Here is a 17,849-nt window from a genome sequence, read left to right on the forward strand (position 1 = left end):
TGCTGTTTCTTGGTGCTTCAGGGGCTGTGCTGACAAACTGTGGATTAGTTTACTATGTGTTGGGTAGCAATATCACTGAAAATTAACCATAAGCATTCAAATTAGTTTCCACATTCTGAAATAATTTGCTTAATAGAAATTGGCCATTGCTGCTTCATCATGTTCTGCTTGTGACTTTCTCAGCACCATCTGGCTGGCTACAATGGAAATCAGAGTGATTAGTTTAATGGATTTTTGATTTGATCCACAAATCAATTCATAAATTCTGTCTCTGAACCCAATCCAGAGGCAACAGACATAGTCAACTGAGATAACTTCCCAAAATGAGAGTTCCTATAGAGCTCCCTGAAGTAATTTCTCTGATATATTTGATATCTAGGTTAATTCATGGACTATTACAGGAATGAAAACAGGACTGATGATGTTTGCTGTAACTATTTATTGTTGTACATTTTGTGAAAACTCTGGTATATTGAGACACCATTATATGCTGCATCTCACTTCCATAAAGACAACAAAGTTTTGTTTTAGTGTCTTAAAACAGTGTAGGGATGTGGGATGCTTTTAGATACTATTTTTCCTCTGCCTTTTGGGCTGACTGAACCTCAATCCATTGTATAATGCTTTCTGCAAACCAGCTGTGGGGCAAATCAGCAGACCTGTATTCCTTGTCCCATTTGGAAAGTTGATTTGCATTTTCTATCTCTTGTTTCATAGACATATGCAACTTGTTTTCCAGTGAATCATTCTTTGTTTGTTGGCATGTATTTCCCATTTGGTTTCCATGTCCCCAAGCTTTCGATTCCCAGCTAGGACTTTATTTAGCCTAGCAAGGAGAAAGCGCTCAAGTGCAATTTTGTTTGCATGTGGTTCTCATGGGGTTTGTTGCCTTGCAGCACTCAGGATTTGCTGGGATAACACACTTCACACATTATGCTAAAATGCCACTTTCGCAAGATTTACAATGATTCACAAGCTCTACCATGGTGATTTGATTTCAGTGAAGAGGAACTGTTTGAAGCTTCTCTGCATTAACAGTTTCAATAGTCAGTCTTTCTGTGCAATGGATTTAATAGCAGGCAATTGGAAAAAATATCTTGCAATACAGTCAGTGGATGTTCAAAAATATATGTGAACAAGTGCGTGAGCAGTATGCCAAAATCTATGTGCGTGTGTGTGAAGAATACTAAGCATGCCATTGTTCCTCTTTCTATGCAGGTAGAACAATCTAATGCAGTTTTGGGGACAATGCATCCAGCATCTGGCTGGTTTAAAAAAATGAGTATGTGGCCAGCAGGCTTTGTGCATAGCTGTCTACAATTCAAAAGCTATAGTCATACAGACAACATCATACTGACTGTGGTTGAGACTACACATAATGAGAACAATGTAGAGAAATCATAGGTTAAATTTAAAGTCTGTTGGGGATTCTTTGCAAATGGAAAGCGGTTAGCTGAAGTCCTTATTCACAATGAATTTCAACTGGAGCCAGAAAATGCAGAGTACTTTAATGCCTTAAAACCTAATTAGATGGCCGACTGATTTCTAAGTAAGTTTGACTGTTTCACAGTTGCCAGAGTGTCTTAATGAGAATCTACTAGTGCATGTTCTGGGTGAACATAAAGAAAGTCCAATAAGTTAGATCCAGCAGTGAATAATTTTAATGCTGTTTAGATCTTTCCAAAGTGAATCTGAAGTACCAACAAAACAGCAGGCCAGAAAGAAACACAGAGTAAATTGGAATCTAATGGTTCCCATTTCAGGAGAAATTATAACCAGGGAATTTCATTACATAGGGACTGATTATTTAAAGGACTATGTATTTTCTGTAGTTTTTGTCTGGCTTGCACAACTAGCCATATCCAACATGCTCAATGTCCCATGCATTAAGCAGCTCCATCTGATGGGATCTAGGAGGCATGCCTTTTCTGTTGCAACCCCTGCTACCTGCAGCATCATCCCAGATGCATTTGGCCCTATCTGAGCCATGTTTAAAAGAACCTTAAAAATTGGCTCCTTCCCCAGGACTTGGATTAGAGCAGGGGTGTCAAACTTGCAATGTCATGTGACACGTCGCAATGTATCGTGACTTTTTTTCCATTGCCGGCAATGGGATGGGTGCGGTTTAACACCCCTGGGTTAGAGTGCAGGTGATGAGTCTCTGTATTTGAATGTTATTAGGAGCCCCGGTGGCACAGAGATTAGAATGTAGTATTGCAGGCTAACTCTGACTGGCCCAAGGCTGACTCAGCCTTCAATCCTTCTGAGGTCAGTAAAATGAAGACCCAGATTGTTGGGGGCAATATGCTGACTTTGTAAACTGCTCACAGAGCACTGTAAAGCACTATGGAGCAATATATAAGTGCCATTGCTATTGCTCTCCCAAAGATGATTTTCTTCTCTCTCAAGGCAACAACAGACACAAACTGAGCAACGTGGTATATGTAGTACAATGCAGTGAGCCATCTGCAGGTCTGTACATTTCAGAAACAAAACAACAACTTTATAAACGTATGGCACAACATAGGAGAACAAATCCATCAGGACCAGATTTAGCAGTCCATCTGCATTTAAAAGACAAAGGCCACTCTTTTGAAGACACATTTTGGACAGAGAGGACCACTGGTTTGAAAGAGGAGTCAAAGAGGCCATCTATGTCAAAACTGAACAGCCCTCTCTCAACAGAGGGGGAGGGATATGGCATCATCTATCTCCAGTCTACAATACAGTCCTTTCAACAGTTCCAAGAAGGCTCCACACACATTTGCACCACTCAGGTGATCCTAAAGACACAGATAAGCCTCCAGGTAGCATTAACCACTTGCTAAAAGAATGCAAATGAACAGCTGTCTGCAAGGAGTATAAATCTTTCCATTCCCCACCATCCAGTCCAGTGGTTCTCAAACTTTTTAATGCCATGACCCCCAACCGGTCATAAGTCGAGGACTACTCAACCGGTCGTAAGTCAAGGACTACTCAACTGGTGCAGCACCGTTTGCAGAATGGGACTTTTGGCGGGCTCAGCAGGGCAGAGACAGCCTGGACAATTCCTATTGGCTTTTGAAAGCAATAGAATTAGACTCTATTCAAGAATAAAAGAGAGTAGCACAGCTAAGGAAAAGGGGAAAAAAATGGCGGACTGTGTTGTTTGGCGACCCCCGTGAAATGGTCGTTTGATCCCAAATGGGGTCCCAACCCACAGGTTGAGAACCACTGATCTAGTCAGAGCTGAAGAAGCTTCTTGGATGAGAAGTGAAATGTTTTCAAAGAAAAACAAGAAACTCCAGTTGCCTCGAGAAAAAAAAAAAAAGCATCTTTGGGATAACTATGACCTGGATGACTGAGAATCTCCAATAGACATTGCTATTGCTATTGCTATTGCTAAGTGCTATTTAATGGTTATTTTTATTCTGGCACTTGGGTTTTTAATGATATTTTTATGGTTTTTACTGTAAGCTATTCAGGGTTATTGTAGAGTTGGGTGGTCTCGAACATTTCTAAAGAAATACAATAGGAAAACAAAACCAGTATTATCACTGTGATTTGAGGTTTCCACTTTTCACTGCTCATGAGCAATACGTGTTGTGTGAACACCACTGGCATCAAAGAAAAGAAATTTTGAAAAGCAATTTACTAGGAAAATAAAAATATTCCCAAGAGGTACTGCTAGGTTATGCCAGTGTTTTAAAGTCAAAAGCTGCCACAACATTTAAAGTGACAAGATAAGGATAGAAATTAATTCCAAATGTCTCTTTCCTGAGTGATAGTTTTACTGTTATCAGCACAGCAACTGCAACATTTTTTATACAAACTAAAAAAAGTGCACGCTGACATTTCAGTCAGAAGCCAAGTTATTCAGAGCAAACCTCATTAGTTTAGGCAGTTCTTGAGGACTTGGGATGGGGATTTTATATTTACAATACAAGGTGAAGACAACTCTTCAGATTGGTTGAGAGTGCAACTTTCCCCTTTGCCATTCTAAGAATTTGAAGAGTTCCAGAACCCATTATTTTAAAAATCATTCTTGACAATGCTTTCTTCTCTCTGGGTAGTATAATCTTTACCTATATTCAGTCACTAATGAAACATACCATAACCTTTCTTCCCTTTCCATTTTACACATCTTGATTAAGTGCTGCTTTTATAGTGATCTTCAATAAGCATTTCTAAAGTAGTTTACAAAAATAGCACAATCCTCCTGCTCACAACCATGAAGAATGCCATCAAAGGCCACAAGTTGGTTTCTTGTATGTACTGTATAATGCAGCATTTCTTCTTCTCTTAAACCATAAAGCTGACTTTTAAGAAGCAAGATATAATTCACTAAAAGAATGCATTAAGTAAGAATTTATTTCTCAGAATAAACTACGAATGGTAACATAGACAGTTTTGAGTTTTATAAAATTATTACTCAATTTAAAAGTTATCCAAAATAATGAAGGGTAGGAGCCGGTAAGAAAAAGAAAATTGATAGAGGTAGATTCCCCAGTTCTGCATTTTACAGAGAAAGTGCTAGAGGCAAAACAAATTTTACTTTGCACAAAAAGTGCTGGGAGAAAGAACTCTTTGCAACCTTAGTATCAATCTGTAGCTGTATGAAAAATAAATCCAATAATTACCTGCATAGATAACAATTCCTATTGCAACTTCTGTATTCCTTATTATGCAACCACGAAGAAGAAGGCTTTCATTGTCAAGTCCAATTTGTGTGCAATCAGGCTGTTCCCTGCAAAGAAGAAAGATGTGTGTTGTTTTCTTCATATATTTTTCCTTGTTCTCTCAGAGCTAAATAATACACTACTAATATCATGACCATGGGTGATTATGTTTTGAGGCTCACTGATGGTATAAAGTACTGCAGGGGCTCACTACCATGCTGAGGCTTCAAATCAGTGTTAAAAGGCTGAGAATTTACATTACAGAAAAGTCGATTTCTCTGATGTCCTGTGCCCTAGGCTCCTATAGATCATCATGTAATGTTTTGACACAACACATTATTTAATTTCACACAATAGATTCTTTTAATATAAATGTTCAAAGGTCTCGGCGGCTCTTCTGACTTTCTGTTCTAGCAAAGTGTCAGCAGTGGAAATTCAATACATTGGGTATATTTTGCCAGCAGCATTTAAGAAAGTATGTCCTTGCCACTGCAGATAAATCTGTGTACATGGTGAAATGCTTTCAGGCACTTGATTGGAGTCCTCATACTTAATGCTCAAAGGCTACTGTACTTTCCGGCGTATAAGACGACTTTCGAAAGCGTTGAAATCAGCGCCAAAGTCGGGGGTCATCTTATACGCTGAGTCATCTTATACGCTGGAAATAATGGTAGTTTCTGGCATATAAGATGACTTTCTAGGCATGCGACTCGGCGCCGAAGTCGGGGGTTGTCTTATATGCCTGGTCACCTTATATGCCAAAAAATATGGTATTTTAAAGCAACCATCTGTCTTTTGTCTGGAAAAAAAAAGCCTCAAAATGCTTCATTTTTTTCTATGACTTAAGTTTCAAGCTTACTTTTGGAAGATTCTGAATGGAATGTTTATCATGAATTTTCCTTTCTTATGATGGAATCTAAGGTGAGAGAACAATTACCCCTTTCCACAGATGCATGGCAGAAAATTTGACTTTGTTAGCGAACTAATATTCAGGATTGGAGCTAGGGCTTTTTTTTGTCAAAGAACGTCCAGAATGGAGTTCTGGCACCTTTTTTGGATGGAACCTTGAAGGGTAGGCAAAGTGGGTTGCATGAGTTTTTAACAGCAAGAAGAAATGCTATTTTGCTATTATTTTTGTTTCCTCCTCACAAAGAAGAGGGGGAAAGGTTTAATGTCATACAAGTGGGTTGGTCTGATTTCTCTGTAGAGATCCTTTTCCTTTTTCCTTTCCTTTCCTTTCCTTTCCTTTCCTTTCCTTTCCTTTCCTTTCCTTTCCTTTCCTTTCCTTTCCTTTCCTTTCCTTTCCTTTCCTTTCCTTTCCTTTCCTTTCTCTCCTCCCCTCCCCTCACTTCCTCTCGTCTCCCCTCCCCTCCCCTCAAGTCAATACTTATATATTTTTTTAAATTTCACATTAGAAATTGGTAGAATACTCCTCTACTAGTGTTTGTCCATTGAATGTTAGCAATGTGATCCTACAAATGACAGTTTGTGCAAACTACAGGTTGCTTCATCTCTTTTGCCAACGCTTCTGCTAACCACTATCTACATACTTGCAAAATAACTATGGGAAAGGTTAGGGAGTGACTGATTGGATTTTACAGTTCAATACATTGAATATATGCTTTTAATGTAGGAAATCTCAGCTGTAATTTTCCATTAAAAAAGGAACCGATAAAGGATCAGCCACAGACCTAAAGAAAGTCCTCATCAGTAATAACATTCAGTGAGGCTTGGACCTCTCCCAATTTTCAAGTGCTTGGCTACAATAAAAATGAAGGTAATGATCCATAGAAACCAAATAATTACAGCCCATGTTCAGATGATCCTGATACTGGGATGCTATAAGAGTTCCTAGGAACAGCAATAATGAGACACACCCAGCAGTGTTGCTTTACATTTATCATGGTTGGGAATTGACATTTGTTTGCATATTTAAATATTCTGGCTCGGTAGTACTAGTTTCATATTACATGGGCTGTATAAACCCAATGACTCCCCATGAGTCAGAAAATTAACTACAGATAGCTAGCAACTAGAATATGTTCTGGATAACTTGCAGTGTTTAGTTGGAGCATTATAGAAGTCAGTTGTATTAGTTCACTTTTAGAATATAAAAACATTCAGTGTGCTATGGAATAATTTATCAGTACACTTCCCACTAGTTTATATATCATGTTGGGAGTTGGATGGATTAACTTGATTGGTGAATATATTTTTGGAAAGCTCTTTAGTAATTCACCCATTGTAAACACAAAGAGCAAACAAGGTTGAGTATCCAAGCCTCAGTTATCTTTTCCTGATATTCCTGTCAGGAAACAGCCAGAGAGACACAGATAAAAGATTGCATCCTTTGAAATAAAAATGATACACTCCTCAGTTTATGGAATATTAATACAATTACAGCTCTTTGGATATTTCTCATTATAAAAGGAAATTGAGGATGGAAATGGGTGAGACAAACATTTCATTAATTGTCCCCCACATTTGCATTTTTGAAAAGAGGAGGACCTAAGAGCATTTTAAGCTGAAGAGAGCAGAATTTCAGAAATGTGGTTGACTTCCTTATATGCTGCATCTCTTTGAAATGAGGTCACAAAACAGTCTTTTGGTGCAATCTCTGAATCCCTGATTCTGATATAGAATTCATTGCAGAGCTCCTGAGCCCATTAAAATTCTTTCTGAAGAAAGCTCCTCATACAAATCCATCTAATTTCATACTTAAACAATGACAATTGCTCCCACTTTATAAGGATACTTTGGTAGAGAATAAAATAAATTTTATTCCTAAAGTGCTAAAGCCACACACAAAGTTCTCTGCAGAAGGACAGAGCACTAACAGCCTATTCCAGTGGTGGCGAACCTATGGCACGGGTGCCAGAGGTGGCACTCAGAGCCCTCTCTGTGGGCATGCGCGCCGTTGCCCCAGTCCTAGGCCTTCAGCTGGGTTTTATAAAACCTTTTCGCTTTAGGCCTCTGCTGCCATATACAAAAAAAAGGTTCAATCAATCAGTCAGTTTCAATTTCTCACAGGAAAAAAAAAGATCTTGCAAAGTTGGAATTGATTGATTGAACTTTTTAGTCCCACCCAGTCTGTTGTTACCACCGCAGCCACACCCACCCAATGGGCCACACCCACTCAGTGGGCCACACCTACTCGGCACCCAACAATGCATAAGTGAGTTTTGGGTTGCTGTTTGGACACTCGGTCTCTAAACAGTTCACCATTACTGGTCTATTCAATCTTAATCCTCAGTGAAGAAGAACAAATATAGCAAAATATTGCTGAATATTTCATTTCTGGACTATATGCATGCTTGGAAAGACTGCAATAATTCAGTACTTATATAAATTGTTCACAATATCTCAAAATATTTCAGGTAGAATGCAATCATAACATAACATAACATAATAACATGGCATTCTTTACAAACTACAACAATGATAAATAATAAAATGTGTTGCAAAATCATGACACATACATATTTTGTTACTTTTCTCTACTGGCTATGATAATAGTGATTGAATGGTAAAAACCAAAACTGCAGTAACTTACATGTAGCCTATAAATCTATTGAGATCATTGTTAGGTTTTTCACAAACAATGATATTTTGGAACAATTCTGGCTCAAATTCAGTATTCTGTAAACAAAACAAAACAAAACAAAATTAGTGATTTATAGTAGCAAATGGATATTTTTTCAGTCGGTTTTTAAGAGTTGTCCCAACATTTCTTCAATGGCTAAAAGTGATAACTGCAGATTAATATGGCATGAATGAATCTAAAATGTGACCCCATTCAAGTACTTATTGTAATGTAACAGTAGCTGAATGAAGCCAATGAATTAATCCAACCTACCCCAAGTTGGTGCAATCTAGATTTATTAGATTCCAGTGTCTATTATTACAAAGGTTGAAATTCAATGAATTTGGAATGCAACATAATGGGGGAGGTACAACACAGGTAAGGCTAGAAAAGGTTAAATATGTAGCACTGAAAAAAAGAAACATTTAAAAATACTTTTTTGATCTGTAGAAGATGCTGACTTTATCATTAATGTATTTGAGAAATCACTCTATAACTTAAATAATATGTCTTCCAAAATTAAAAATGTTTCACAAATGGATTTATATATAAAATAGATAAAAGGAAATATTTATTATACTGCTTCTGAAAAAAATATTAACACTAGAATAAGGATATTAAAATGCCTATTATTTCTGGCCAATCAGGCTTAAATTTGAATTAAGGCTAATACTGATAATCAATTTTTCATATTCCACTGAATTTAGCATTCAAAAATGCACATTTCCAGTGGGTGGATGAAGCTTTAGTTTTGTCCTGAAATAAGTGATTTTAAATTGGGTCTGAAGTCCCTTCAATGCATTTGAATAAAAACACAATACTATGTATGTCTATATATAGGGATGAAGTGTTAGTAAGGTTATTTATACTTGTGATAGGGCTGGAAGTCACTTCTTTCTATATTTCTTTTTTCTTTATTATATTCTTGCTTTTCTTTTTTTTCTTTCTTTTTTCTGTTTTTTTCTTTTCCTTTACAATTTCCTCTCTCTCTCTCTCTCTCTCTCTCTCTCTCTCACTCACTCACTCACTCTCGCTCACTTGCTCTTTCTTTTATTATTATAAACAAAATTACGTTATTTTTTTTTAAAAAGATCCTGAAGAAAACTGAGTAAAGGTGCAAGAGAATGTTACATATTGGTAAAAAGTTAATGGGTTTTTTTAAACTGGTGGTCACAACATTCTCTTCAAGATATATCTCTGGAGACCATTAATGGCTTGCTTGAAATTAATGACTGTGTCTTGGTTAGGGGTAAACGTAGAACCTCATTCTCAGGATGTACACACTGATATAACCAATCAAGATCAATCTGCACAGTGTAGATGACAATCTGACACTGCAGCCTACAAACTGGCTCATCACTTTGGAGCAAAATAAATCGCCTGTTTTTTTTTCACCCTCCTCCTCCCCCATCTAACTGTAGCCTTATCAAGCATCTGACAGTCTAGACAAATGTGCTGACAGGCTGGGAGTTTCTGTGCAGGCCTGGAGTAGAGCATGCCCCTTCCTGTGTTGGCAAAACTTCGAAACCTACATTCCAAAACTCAGCTTTTATGTAACATTTTAATAGCTGATATGTTGTAAATATTACTTTTCTCCTCCCTTCTGCTCTATTCTATTAATAATTATAACTTGGAATAAGAACCCGAGGCTGTCTTACAAGACCTCCATACCGCTTTTCCACAGATTCCATTGAATTCTGCACCTCAAATGGTCCCATCTTCATACATTTTGCAAACAAAGGCTGATATAAATTATTCCCTAAGTCAGTGGTTCTCAACCTGTGGGTTGGGGCCCCATTTGGGGTTGAATGACCATTTCACGGGGGTCGCCAAACAAGGCTGTCCGCCATTTTCCCCCCTTTTCTTTGGCCACGCCCCTGGCACCCAGTGATGTATAAGTGGTTAGGGGTCATCACAATATGGGGAACTGTATTATGGGGTTGCGACATTAGAAAGGTTGAGAACCACTGCCCTAAGTGTTTAGTCTTGTGATCCTATCTTGCGGCACTCTATGTCAGTATTAAAAATCAGTGGCTTAGAAAACTGCTCCAAATGAAGAGGAGAAAGAAGATGGGGAGGGTTAGGTTTAATGATTTACTTTCCTAATCTTGACTGAAATAATCAAAGGTTTCAAATATGTGAAGCCAGGGCCCAACTGTACCCTTCCATCACTTCTCCTCTACCAAGGAAAGAGAGGAAAGTTGTTTACCTGATGGGAGAAGCCTTTCACAACTTGTCTTTGTTTAAGGTTGGTTTCACCATCAAGATTTGCTGTCTCCAAGTAACAGATCCTGTTCTGATCAGAGGAGTATAACAGTAGAATATCAGCAGGAATGACCTCATTGCATTGCAGCTGCACAAAGTCTCCCACTTGAACATCTTTCCAGCACTTCTCAATGTAGGTGTTTCGGCTCCTGTTATGAGAAGATGCACCATCAGTTAACAATCTGTGACTGCCCCATCAAGGCACAGAGCACTTCTTTTCCTTAGGGCACAGGAAAGCATTTTGTTCAAAGACATTTTTTTAAAATGTAAGTGGATTTATGGAGAAAGCAAATTCATTCATTCATTTGTTCATTCATTCAATCTGCATGGCTTTCTATCTCAACAGGTGACTCTGGAAAAAGAATCTTAAAATAAATTAAAAAAAACAATTGCTAAGATAAATACAGAAAGTGAACTGTATCAACTTTCACAGCAACCAGATGTTGTGAAAGTTGATATTATATCATTGATATATGTACTCAGAGGGATTCCCTTAGGTTCATATATTTAAGTTCAAGTGGATCAATAAGCTATCAACAAGTTTTTAAGGAGAAGGACAAATATACAAAAATTGCTTATTTAATCTATATTGTCATATAATGGTCTAAAATTTCAGGTACATCTTTTTTCCTTAGGTCAACAGAGTATTAACATCTTAGAAAAGATGATTGCTAATAAAGATTTTTTTAAAAATCATTTGAGTTATTGCAAAAAAAAATTGGCTTGTTTAAAGCTGTAGGACGGCAGTATATAAAATGAAATGGATTTTGTTTTCAGAAATGCAGTCAAAACACATTAGCATCCTCTAACACTCTTAAGTTATTGTTAACACCGAAGAGTGTACCCACATTACTTATTTAGATTTGTTATAGCCGCCCACTTCAGTCTTCTCTATATTTGTACTATATTTATCTTTATTTTTTGCAGCAATCATTCCCTTACATGGATTTTTCCTTACCCACAGGCTTTTTCATGTTACCTTTTCATCACAGATTTTTTTTCATCCTTCCCACTATCATAATTTCATACCCTTCCATGATAATGTGTAACACATTATTTTTCACTCTGTTTCAAATGACTTTTTTCTTTATGTCCACTGGCCATTTATTCAGTTTATTTTCTAATGCTTTTTCAACAGAACTCCTACATCAGTGGTGGCGATCCTATGGCACGCGTGCCAGAGGTGGCACTCAGAGCCCTCTCTGTGGGCACTTCTCTGAACTGCTGGTGGCGGGCTGCGGAGCCCCAGAGTGCGCCAGTTGAGGGACCGTCAGGCTGTGGCTGCTGATGGACACTGTTGGCCCCCATGCACTCTCTGGACTATGTGTGCAGGGGCTGATGGTGTCAGGCAGCAGCTGCCCCAGCCCCTGCCTTGCCTTGCCTTGAGATAATGTCACCCCCACCCTGCCTTGCCTCAACCCACAGGACGAGCCTCCTACCCACCACCCCACCTGCCAGAGACCCCCTGGATCTCCCCCAACCTGCCCGGCCCCCACAGGCGTCCCTCTCCATGAGCAACATCGAGGTGACCAGGCCCACCTTGGCCACACCCACCTAGTCTGCCATGATCACCACAGCCATGCCCACCCAGTGGGCCATGCCCACCTGGCACCCAGCAATAAATAAGTGGGTGTTGGATTGCAGTTTGGGCACTCAGTCTCTAAAAGTTTTGTCATCACTGTCCTACATCCTCTTTTGTACCCGTTATATTTTTTTGTTTCTTTCTCTTTTTCTCTCCACCTTCTTATAACCCATGTTTCTAGTTTTCCATCGAATTCTCTCTTTCCAGCTTTCGATTTTCTTTGTTCTTCATTGGTCCACCATCAGCAAGATTCCTAGTTACATCGACACCATCCAACTCTATATCATCTTCACTTTTTCTTGTTTTATCCAGTTTGGGGGAGGGTTTTTTTTGAATAAAATATGAGAATTGTTTGCTCTTGACTTTGCTGTTGTCATTCAAGTGACCATCCAATTCCAGTAATATTGCTGTTATCTGATAGTGGTGTTTGCTTGTTTTAGTGGGCTGTTGGGATGAGTTTCTTTATTTGATTGACTCCATCTGAAGAATACACTGGCATACACTCCCAGTACTTTTTGCTCATCTCTCTCAAGAAAACTTCATTTTTCGAACCACAGGTCATGCTTTTAGATTTACATTTATTCTTTTAACATGCATATGTATGAATCTTTTTATGCTTAAAACAGGCATTTTTTTTTTAAAAAAAGGTAACCATAGATCAGCATTCTCATTCTTTCTTGGGTTTCTGAAAGGCCCAGTCACGTTATTTGCACTCTCATTCCTACCAGCTATTTATGTCACCTAACAGAATAATGTTTTCATTCAGATAACATTCATTCAGAATGCTGAATTATTTTCTCAAGAGACTGTTCTCCAGTTCTTCTATAATCACCATTCACTGGAGTTTAATTTGCAACTGTCACCATTCTATGGATTCCTATTTTTATATGCAATCCACAGCAATTAATATATTTTAGCACTTTCATTCCTAATTAAGCCTGCTCTTGCTCCATTCATGTATAAATCAACTCAATTTCAATAAAAGTCATTCAATCTTTACTTGGATCTATTACATCTTTCCCCTCACTTTTAGTTTCACACTGTGTACAGACAATATTCTTTTATTTCATTTGTTAATTCATACACTTTGATATTCAGTCCTCTTACATTCCAAGTCACAAACTTTCCTTAGTATATAACTTTTATTGTTAAAGGTTAAAGAATTTGAAAGAAAACAATGAATTTTGTTAATATAAATGGTGATAGTTTATAAAGGTTATTAAGTGCAAATAGAAATACACATTATTTCAACAGCAAGAAGGATAAAGCAGTAATAGTTAAACTGATTATTCTATTCAAAGAGGAGAATATATTTATGTTTTTTATTTGGATATCACTTCTGGATTTTGTGCTTGTGATGAAAAAAAATGAAATTTTAACTTTGGTTTTGCCAATTAGATAGATTTGTTGTTATATATAACAAATATATACTAATGTGTAAAAGTAAAAAGTTGAGATTGTAATGTTACAAAGTCTCAAACTTTCATATGCCATGACATCACATAGACTCATAGTTATTGGCCTTTGCTGGTCATCATGGCCTCGGTTACTTGAGACTTTCACATGGTGCTTTTTAATAAGAGAAGGAAAAAAATAACTAGTCATAATCATGCCTGGCCGCATACAGCATTTATTGCCATATAAAAGGACAGTAATGATTAGATATGCAAATAATGCTAATATTGTAAACTGTCCAGAGAATGTTGTAAAGCATTCTGGGACAATATATAAATCTAAATGCTATTGTTATGGCCCTGAATCCATCAACTAGGAAATACATATGGTGTACTGATATATTCTGGATGTAATCTTTTGACAGTTTACAAAAAACCCTGAGCAGATTAATTGAAAGTAGGATTTTAAACTAAGTGTGCCAGGTAGCAAGTAAATATTCTTTAAGATGGCTTTCTACAACTAGGGCAACTAACGAATTGATGGCATGTGAGTATTTATAAGGAAAAGAACACTTGGGGAAAAGCTTTTCACTCGTTATGATAGAAGAGACAAAGAACTCTGTTCACAGGTTGTACAGAGCTTTTTTACACCAGTACCTACAATTGTATTTGGGAGACCACAAGTAACCAAAGAGGTTAAAGACAAGGTAGATTCATGTGGTAGCAAACAATCTAGAGGTCATGTCATTAGTATCTGAAACCTCCCAATTCTTTCAAGAGAAGCCCCATCTACTGTGCATCATGGTAATCTAAAACAGTTTTTTCCAAGGCAGAAATGATGATCACTGGGCTAGTTCTGTGACTGAAGAGGTTCTTCCATCTAAGATAACAAAGTATGATTCATGCTCATAATTGACATTCTGAGAGAAGACTAAATCTAATAGCACCCTAACTGTATATTGACTCCCAAATGACATTTTCAGGCCAACAGAGCAAAAGTCTGGAAGCAGTCTATTATATAAGAATGGAACTGGAATTTACTGCTCTAGCTTCTAATTCTCCAATACTCTATTAGAAAAAAAATTGCAATTCCAAAATCTTCTCCAATCCAGGGCAACCAGTATGATTTAAAAAGACGGCCAGATTAAAATGATTTTTAAGGAATGCAGCCTTGCCCCTGAGTTCTCATGAATTCAACATCCCTCATTACTTCCCTCTCTCAGGGAAAGGAACAATTGATCTGGATTGCACAATTCATGAAGCCATAGACCACACCATTAAGCAACAGTGGCTGAGTTCAGAGAGTATACTATATATTAAGATCAAATACAATCATATTATCTTTAGTTTGATTTATACATTTCAACATGAGGTTTCAGAAGCGTGGCTCTGGGAAAGCTGATCACATGTAGCTGGGAGTGGTGGGTTTTTAAAACTTTTTGGGCTTTTGTGTTTGGAGTTTTTCCTGCTTGAGGCTTTGTATTTCCTGTGTCATGTACTTTGACCTGAGCTTTTGAGTGTGTTCTTTTTGGTATTGATGGGTTAATATTATTATGTCCTAAAGGTCATGTCTTTTAAAGTTTGAGTGGGGCATGTAGATTTTAGGGGTCTTTGTCTTCCTAATCTCACCAGCTTCTAGCTTTCTGGCTCCAATCTTTCTGAAAGGATTATCACATCTGCATTTCTAAAAGCTGGCCACTGCCTAGTTTCTGCTTGGGGCTATTTAAGAAAAACTAGGCTTGCTTTTCTGCCTTTAAGATCCTTTGGGGAAATATATTCTGCCTTTTTAATATTCTACAAAATATTTCTTTCTCTGGGGGGGGGGGTGCTGTCCTCCTACAATGAGGTTTGCATAAAACTCTTTACATGCTGTTGTTGGTAGTGGTTACTATTACACTACACCATAGAACAATACTGATTCACTTTAAAGCCACCAAATCCTTGCAAATTATTTTGAGTTTTGTTGGATATAGAGGTAGATAGCGTAGAGAACTAAGCCATGGTTTTCATTTTAGAACTCTTTAATTTTGTTTCTTGTGTTTCCAGGAAATTCACAGTGTCTGTCCCAAAGTTAGGAATGTTTAATAGAAAATGAAGTTGGTTATTGCCTATAGAGTAGTTCTGATTTTGGGGTGGGTGGAGCCCTTATATTTTATATCCATAATTTGATTTTTCCCAACCTCTACTTATGAAGCAGGGTTGGATCTACCTCTGGTTCAATACATTTTGCCCAAGTCCAATCAGATCCAAATGAATGACTCCCCTTTTCTTCTTCCCAAAAAGAACTGATCTTTTAGAAAGTACAGATCATATTAGGCTGATTTTCTTTATATTTCTTGCAGTCTTGCTTTGTTAGGACATGTGGCAAAAGATTGCCAATTAGCACTAAACCCTTTTTCTCCTTCTCCCAGGTTGTGACTGAAAAGCACAACCGGTAGGAATTTGTGAAAGCAATTTAAATACAGCCTAATAGTACCAACACTCTGAAGAACTACTGCATAGGTGTTGCTAGCATTCCTTTTTTCTTTATAATGAACAAAATCAATGTTCAAAATGAATGGGATGTCTTCAGGAACAGTTTAATCACATGCTTAGATGTGGAAGAATTTTTTTATAGACATGTACATTCAAACATTCATTTTCTATTGGGAGAACACCTTTCTCGAAACCTGCATTACACCAAGCACTGGAACCAGAAGGTGTGGTACAGGCAATGACCGAAGATGCACCTAGCTTTTCCAGTAATGGAATTGCACGTAAAGTAAAGTTTTGGCAAGAAGAAGCAAGAGCCTGTCTCCCTGATAAATATTGTACCTCCATTAATTCATTGCTCGGAGTTATTTCAGTGTTGCAGCATGTACATTAATAACATTATGCAAAGCAATTCCATGTAAGATTAAGCTTGAAGATGAGCATATATTAGGACAAGCTTTTCTAAGAGAAATCTCACAATAGCCTGTGAAGATTTGTCTTAAACATTAAAGGCTCTGGTTTAGGAACTAGCTGCAACTGTGTAAAATAAGCCGAAGTACTTCACAGTGTTAGACATAAATAGTGAGAAACCAGTCACTTTACGAGGGCAGCATAAAATTTAATCAATAATAAATAAATAAAATAAAACAAAACAAAATTTTTCCTCATTTGGTGCCCTGATGTTGGCCTTCAGGTTTTTTTTTGCATATAAGGAAGAATGACTAAGAGCAAAACTAAAATAAACTTTCTTTTTATAAAAGCAGTGATGAAATAATGTTAAGAAGGTTATGGAAGAGCTTTCATTAGACGCATCTGGCAGGAACCCTTCAATTTAAGAAATCTTATGTAAGATGAATCCAACTGGCATTCTGTGGATCCCAGTTCATAATATTGTAGCAGTGTGTGAAAAATTCTTGTATCCAGACAGATCCAGGTTATGTGAATATGTATGTAAAGTAGTCAAGCTATGGGAAGCACAGTTTGTTATCAATATCTTTAAACCTGATAGAAAACCTGATAGAAGAGTACTGCTAAAAACAATGATAAAGGATCTCATCCATTTTACAATCTTTCAACTTTTTAATCACAAGTTTTCCTTGTAGCCGATATAATTATTATTTTTTTAATTTGTCACCAGAAAAAAAGGCAATTTTCTATATTCAAGGTGTTCTGATATATCAAGGCAATTAAAGTGTTCTGATATACCTATAGCACAGTGGTTCCCAACCTGTGGGTTGGGACCCCATTTGGGGTCGAACGACCATTTCACGGGGGTCGCCAAACAAGGCTGTCCGCCATTTCCCCCCCCTTTTTTTGGCCATGCCCCTGGCACCCAGTGATGTATAAGTGGTTGGGGGTCATCACAACATGGGGAACTGTATTATGGGGTTGCGACATTAGAAAGGTTGAGAACCACTGCTATAGCACATATCTCCAAGGGAATGTTGAAGGACAACCATATGGAAAATACCAAGTGAGATATGGAAAGCTCTAAGTGACATCAGGAGGTAAATTAAGTGCCCCTGTCCAATTAGCCAAAATTTGTCACTTGCCTTAGGGAAGGCAGTTCCTATCTACTAACTCAGCTTCCTCTAATTTTGAGTTTAGGTCAGAGCCCTGAGGCAATTCAGAGTAAGGGGAATCGTCAAAATTTGTTGCTGCTGAAGAAAATGTTTGTTTTACTCTTCTCTTACATGTCAAGGAAGCAGAGATCTTGTCCAATAGTATGGTATTCAAATATACACCTGTACACTATCATTCTTTAGACTTTTGTCTGAAATTATGTTCCATACTGGTGCCAACTTGCTGTTTGGATGACAAATAGTAACAAAAAATGTTCCCCCCATAGCTGGACATCATGACAAGCCACAGTTTGGATAGTCTAACCTGGCAAA

General features: G+C 37.6%; 1 protein-coding gene across 4 annotated transcripts in view; it reads right to left on the minus strand.

Moving 5' to 3' along the window:
• ATP10B (ATPase phospholipid transporting 10B (putative)) overlaps positions 1 to 17,849 on the minus strand; it is a 144,775-nt gene that overhangs the window by 40,453 nt on the left and 86,473 nt on the right. For all 4 annotated transcript variants that reach the window (XM_039343568.1, XM_039343550.1, XM_039343559.1 and 1 more), the window contains 3 exons: positions 10,451 to 10,655; positions 8,212 to 8,297; positions 4,620 to 4,726 (listed from right to left, as the gene is read on the minus strand). In XM_039343568.1, the coding sequence (XP_039199502.1) occupies positions 4,620 to 4,726; positions 8,212 to 8,297; positions 10,451 to 10,655 (398 nt within the window). The remainder of the gene's footprint in view (positions 1 to 4,619; positions 4,727 to 8,211; positions 8,298 to 10,450; positions 10,656 to 17,849) is intronic.

Source organism: Crotalus tigris, unplaced genomic scaffold (assembly GCF_016545835.1).
Source record: "Crotalus tigris isolate CLP2741 ecotype Arizona unplaced genomic scaffold, ASM1654583v1 scf7180000017551.9496454, whole genome shotgun sequence".
NCBI classification, from domain to species: Eukaryota; Metazoa; Chordata; class Lepidosauria; order Squamata; family Viperidae; genus Crotalus; species Crotalus tigris.